The sequence below is a fragment of the Limulus polyphemus genome, unplaced genomic scaffold (genome assembly GCF_000517525.1).
Source record: "Limulus polyphemus unplaced genomic scaffold, Limulus_polyphemus-2.1.2 Scaffold1168, whole genome shotgun sequence".
NCBI lineage: Eukaryota > Metazoa > Arthropoda > Merostomata > Xiphosura > Limulidae > Limulus > Limulus polyphemus.
Genome location: NW_013666778.1, coordinates 321,440 through 328,633, shown reverse-complemented (window position 1 = coordinate 328,633; position 7,194 = coordinate 321,440). Strand labels below are relative to the sequence as shown.

The 7,194-nt window shown below is 32.8% G+C and overlaps 1 protein-coding gene across 1 annotated transcript in view; it reads left to right on the top strand.

The window, feature by feature from the left end:
* The first annotated feature begins 1,073 nt into the window (after positions 1-1,073).
* LOC106462449 (transient receptor potential cation channel subfamily V member 5-like) overlaps positions 1,074-7,194 on the top strand; it is a 46,412-nt gene continuing 40,291 nt past the window's right edge. Inside the window, exons 1-2 of the mRNA XM_013922370.2 lie at positions 1,074-1,279; positions 1,620-1,773. Coding sequence (XP_013777824.1) covers positions 1,074-1,279; positions 1,620-1,773 — 360 coding nt within the window. The remainder of the gene's footprint in view (positions 1,280-1,619; positions 1,774-7,194) is intronic.

Here is a 7,194-nt window from a genome sequence, read left to right as displayed (position 1 = left end):
AGAACCAAACAGATTCATCATTCTTTTAATGATCAAAATACACAAACAATTATTACATTCATTCTAAAATAGCTGTTTATAGTAATTGTTGTTGATCTAAAACGTTTATACTTAATATGACACTTTAGTAGTTGTTGTTGATCTAAAACGTTTATACTTAATATGACACTTTAGTAGTTGTTGTTGATCTAAGAGGGTTTATACTTAATATGACGCTTTAGTAACTGTTGTTGATCTAAGAACGTTTATACTTAATATGACGCTTTAGTAACTGTTGTTGATCTAAGAACGTTTATACTTAATATGACACTTTAGTATTTGTTGTTGGTCTAAGAGGGTTTATACTTAATATGACGCTTTAATAGTTGTTGTTGATCTAAGAACGTTTATACTTAATATGACGCTCTAGTAGTTGTTGTTGACCTAAGAGGGTTTATACTTAATATGACGCTTTAGTAGTTGTTGTTGATCTAAGAGGGTTTATACTTAATATGACGCTTTAGTAGTTCTTGTTGATCTAAGAACGTTTATACTTAATATGACGCTTTAGTAACTGTTGTTGATCTAAGAACGTTTATACTTAATATGACGCTTTATACTAATCGTTGGTGATCGATTAAAAACTTTTGCTTTAAAAATGATTTTCACCTTATTAGATACTGTATAAAATTGATATTATAATGCGCTGCATTTCACATGTGTTTAATGTAAATATGTTTTATGCATGAACTCCGTCTAACGTGTCACACTCTGTTTAGTGTAAACTCTTTTTACATGAACTTTGTTCAACATGTCACATTGTGTTTAATGTAAACCTATTTTACACGAGCTCCATCCAACATGTCACATTGTGTTTAATGTAAATCTTTTTTTTCTTCGTACAACATGTCACAGTGTATTTAATGTAAATCTGTTTTACATGAGCTCCGTCCAACATGACGTAAGAAACGTCCAACAGTCAATTTATCGACTATCTACTCTCTTTTCTTTTTTTATGGCTAGCGTAAAAGAAGTTAACATGTGCCAAAACAAGATTTGGATTGTTGTGCTATTTATATATATAAGTATTACACATGATTGTTCTCTCAGGAGAAAATGTTCTTCACATGGCTATCGTTAATGAAGATCCAGCGATGGTCAAGTTCTTAGTGGACAACGGAGTTAACTATCATGAGCGTTGTATCGGGAACTTTTTCTGCCCGGAAGATCAAAAGGCTTCTAGAATGGATAGCCTGGAACACGAGACAGTGGACGTTGCTGTAAAGACCAACTATGAAGGGTACGTCTATATTCTCATAGTTTCCAACATCACCTCGCATCAGGATTATTTGCCATTGTTTTTAATGTTAGATTAAACCTACTAAAAGTTTGGATAACTTCGAGAAAAAAAATAAAAGTTAAAAATATTAAAATAAAAAGTCATAAGTTTATTCCTTACAAGACTACCCTACCTCCACTAAAAGGTTTAAGCCAATTTTAACAATACGTCACTTCCGTTCATTCACGTTCAAACTACCTTTATTTACAGATTATCTGTACGTTTATCTTATACTTCTGTCTCTGCACTGCAAGTCCACAATAACATGTATTTTAACCCAAAGTTCATTCTTATTACACAGATATGTCTACTGGGGTGAATACCCTCTTAGCTTCGCTGCATGTCTGGAACAAGAGGAATGCTACCGGCTGTTACTAGCGAAAGGAGCAGATCCTAATAGGCAAGATACAAATGGAAATACAGTAACGCACATTATGGTGATATATGAGAAGACTGTAAGTTCACAAAATACTCTGACTTTCTCTGCACTCCACGTTTTTGTTTACGTTTATGATACTGAAACTGACGACTAAGTGTTATGTGTTATAATACCGAAACTGACGACTAAGTGTTATGTATTACAATACTGAAACTGATGACTAAATGTTATATGTTATAATACTGAAACTGACGACTAAGTGTTATGTGTTATAATACTGAAACATACAACTAAGTGTTATGTATTATAATACCGAAACTGACGACTAAGTGTTATGTATTATAATACTGAAACTGACGACTAAGTGTTATGTATTATAATACTGAAACTGACGCCTAAGTGTTATGTATTATAATACTGAAACTGACGACTAAGTGTTATATGCTATAATACTGAAACATACGACTAAGTGTTATGTATTATAATATGAAACTGACGAATAAGTGTTATGTATTATAATACTGAAACTGACGACTAAGTGTTATGTATTATAATCTGAAACTGATGACTAAATGTTATGTGTTATAATGCTGAAACTTACGACTAAGTGTTATATCTATAATACTGAAACTTAGGACTAAGTGCCAAAAAATTCTCCTTCTTTTTCTTTTGTTCTTCCATTTTATTTAAAGTTATAATTGGCGGCCTAGCTTTTTTGGTAATTCAAAACTGACTAAAAAAACACGTTTAACATATATGTTTTATTTTTTAACGCCAAAAAATGGTAGAGTTTGAAGCTGGAACGGAACTGAACTGGAGATTACTCAACTGAGTTAAAAAACATATTTGTTGTCGATTCTTATTAGTTATTTATTCTCCTTTTTTTTTAACCAGTTACAATATTTTCATTAGAATAAATATAAACCATTTTCATAATATCATCAATAAAAATATTTATAACTCATACTTGGAGCTCCCGTACTGCGGTCTAAATGAATATTCAGGGAGGGATGGAAACAAGATAGCACTGGATGTCCAGTTTTATTAACTGATGGTTGTTGTACAAATGACTCTTTTGGATCATAAAAGGAACACATGTAACATATTTTTTTATCCAATCTGTGAGTACCTCCGCATGGACCTAATGAACCGCCATACCAATTATGGTGAAGATCCATCCACACCCTACGAAGTAGTTACCTAGACATACAACAGACAGTAGTATCATATTTATATAGATACTAGCTGGAGTACCCTGAAAAGCTGCTTCCCATATATGTAATTGTAAAAAACTCTAAAACGCTCATCTAAACTCCAAAACACAAAATTTTAAATCGCAACTCTGCATGTATTTCCGCATGGACCCAACAAACCTTGATGCCAAATTTGGTGAATATCCATCAACAGGGAGCGAAGTAGCGTAAAAGATGCAAAAACCTTCAAAAATACCGCAAAATGTAATACTGAATATTTGTATGTATCTCCCCATGGACCTAACGAATCTCCATACCAAATTTGGTGAAGATCCACTTACAGCAAAGTTGTTAAGGTTGTTAACGAATATTTATACGAACTCTTTTATCAATCATCAGGGCTAACAGACAAACATCACAGCGAAATGGTTGAGTCAGCTGACTTTTTTGCTGACTTGACAGTTCGTTTGATTTTATTATTTCCTATAGTTTTCAAATTTATGGTTTAAATTATCTTACAATTTTCTCGATTTGTTGGATTCTTTGAGAATCATAATTTGTATTTCACGAAAAATAATATTTTTTTGTGTATAATTTGTCCTCACCTGCAAATGGTCCTTCATTAGGATTTGGACTTATATATATATATTTTAATGTTATGTTCAAGTCTGCTTCTTGATAAAGCTGAATTAGAGTTAACCATGTGAAAAACTGGTCCTACAGGAAATTTTCCTACATGGTCAAATGTCTAACTCTGCGATTATAAATTGTGATGGCAAAGAACTGAAGGGTCAAGGGCAAGTCCATAAAAATACAACATTTCATAAGAAATGCTTATAAAATGTTTTACTAAATTTTTAAAACAAAAACTCTTACAGAAGGTGAAAAACACCAAGAATAACGTATTGTAGTGCCATCTATTAGTTTGTAAAGATATTTAAGTTGCGTCTTACACAGACAGACACTGTTGTTCAAATATAAGATACAGGTGTTTCTTAAGTAAATAACAAAGTAATCATAGCAATCAGACATTAAATGAACTGGGGTTTGTTAATGCTGATAATTAATTAAAAATAATCACTAGGCGTTAGAGATATTGGGAATTATTAATGTTTATAATAAACTAACAATATTCACTAGATATCAGATATACTAGGTAATATTTATGTCTGTGATGAAGCAACAATATTTACTATTTTCTAGACATAATGGGGTTTGCTATTAACAATATTTACTATTGTCTAGACATAATGGGGTTTGCTATTAACAATATTTACTATTGTCTAGACATAATGGGGTTTGCTATCAACAATATTTACTATTGTCTAAACATAATGGGGTTTGCTATCAACAATATTTACTATTGTCTAGACATAATGGGGTTTGCTATTATCAGTACAAAATTAATAATATTCAACTTTTCATCAGACTGTTTGTTAATGATAAATTACGATAATATAGTTTAAGATTACATTTTCATTTGTTTCTGTTGCTCATTACTGTTCAACTAGACCCAACGATGTTCCGAGAAGTGTGTTGGGACCTCTACGAAAGAGGATCCGTAGGAGAGACTGCACTCCACTTGTGTTTGCTCCTCTCATCCACTATTCACGCTGAGCTAGCCAAGCGCCTCGTCAAACTTTATCCTAAACTGGTGAACGACATATACCTCAGTGATGAATATTACGGTAAGTTTAGAATCGCTGTAATGATGTTGCTATAAAAGTATGTGTAGATTCTTGGTTGTGTCTAACCTAATAAAATGAAATACGAAGGTTCGCTATTACACACACAAAGAGAAAGATAAAAGACGAAGATCTGGAAATTAAGTAGGTCATGGTGTATGCTGGACTTCTGTCGTGTGCATCTAAAACCGTTGTGCAAAATCACTTGACGAGTGGATGTGTACAACCTGCATGCACAAACATGCTAATGAGAGGAAATACAATGTTTATATACAGCCTTCCAACAGCAGATCCAACATTTTGTCCAGGGCGTTTTATAGGTTTGATTTTAATATATCTGAGAGAGCTGAGCCCCGCAGGCGTGGACAAGGGTAGGTACGGGTGGGGTATTCTCATCCAATCTAACTAGAGGTCTAGCCGAACGCTGTAAGTTTTCACACCAATTGTTTGCCAAATTGTAAGCTGCCAACGCATTATAGACATTGAGGATATTTAGAAGACGATAGGCAGCAACGAGTTTCAATGAATTTAGGTCACTGAAATGTTCAGTATTTATGACCTACAGAAAATAATCTATATCATTGAATACAACATACAAATCCCCACCTCTATCCATTATACACACAGAGTGAAATATGCATACTTTTCCCTCCAGTAGTATCACCTCATCATACTCACAATTTCACACACTATGCGTAAAATAGTCTAGTTTTTCACGCTCACATTATTACAGTCAATTAAAATGTGCTTTACTATAATTACGAGTACTGGAGGCCTACCGTTGGAAGTGGCTGAATTAAACTTTCCGATGCACATTACTATAGTTAGAAATACTGGAATCACAACTTAAGGTATGTCGCCAGGAGGCGCTACAATAAATTGACCAGAAGTACAGTCGTTGAGAAGCATACGCAAGAAAATCATGTTGTAACGTTAATATTTCACGTGCCTCGATCAAAAGACAAGTTAGAAAATAATGATTTTTTGGGGTGAAGTGAGTAGATAAAAGATTATTTCCTTCACAGAATGAGCTTCTACAGAAAATAGGGAAAGTTTGTTTGTTTGTAGTTAAGCACATAGCTACACAATTGGTTATCTTTGCTGTGCCCACAAGGAATGTTGAAACCCAAATTCTAGCATCACAAGTCCACTTGGAGGGCAAATAAAAGGAGGAGGAAGTTCCCTCGTATTTCATGAATGTTAATTTTTAGAATTTAGAATCAAAGAAAGTAACTTTCTTACTCTAATGAAAATTAAAATTAGCTTTAAAAAAACCAAGGTAACTAACTAGAACTTACACATATTTCCAGACGAAAATTTCAACAGATAGAAATCAAACGATTATTTTGAACCAACAATAACATATTCATTGTTCCAAAAAAAATCAAAATAAAATTCTTACAGTAAAGAAGGTTTGTGGTAATTTTTGTTCCAAAAAAAGTCAGAGCAAACCCGTTACAGTAAGGTTTGTGGTAAATTATTGTTCCAAAAGAAGTCAGAGCAAAACGGTTACGGTGAGGTTTGTGGTAAATTTTTGTTCCAAAAGAAGTCAGAGCAAAACCGTTACAGTAAGGTTTGTGGTAAATTTTTGTTCCAAAAAAAGTCAGAGCAAACCCGTTACAGTAAGGTTTGTGGTAAATTATTGTTCCAAAAGAAGTCAGAGCAAACCCGTTACAGTAAGGTTTGTGGTAATTTTTGTTCCAAAAGAAGTCAGAGCAAAACCGTTACAGTAAGGTTTGTGGTAAATTATTGTTCCAAAAGAAGTCAGAGCAAAATATTTATATGAACTTTTGTTTCAGTATACCCAAGGTTAACCAGGGCTAATAACCTTAACAACTCCTGGTTAACCTTAGGTATACTGAAACAAAAGTTCATACAAATATCTGTTAACAACCTTAACAACTCCTGGTTAACCTTGGGTATACTGAAATACAAGTTCATATAAATATCTGTTAATAACCTTAACAACTCCTGGTTAATCTTGGGTATACTGAAACAAAAGTTCATATAAATATCTGTTAACAACCTTAACAACTCCTGGTTAACCTTGGGTATACTGAAACAAAAGTTCATATAAATATTTGTTAACAACCTTAACAACTCCTGGTTAACCTTGGGTATACTGAAACAAAAGTTCATATAAATATCTGTTAATAACCTTAACAACTCCTGGTTAACCTTGGGAATACTGAAACAAAAGTTCATATAAATATTTGCTAATAACCTTAACAACCCCTGGTTAACCTTGGGTATACTGAAATAAAAGTTCATATAAATATCTGTTAATAACCTTAACAACTCCTGGTTAACCTTGGGTATACTGAAACAAAAGTTCATATTAATATTTGTTAATAACCTTAACAACTCCTGGTTAACCTTGGGTATACTGAAACAAAAGTTCATATAAATATTTGTTAATAACCTTAACAACTCCTGGTTAACCTTGATATACTGAAATAAAAGTTCATATAAATATCTGTTAATAACCTTAACAACTCCTGGTTAACCTTGGGTATACTGAAATAAAAGATCATATAAATATCTGTTAATAACCTTAACAACTCCTGGTTAACCTTGGGTATACTGAAATAAAAGATCATATAAATATCTGTTAATAAC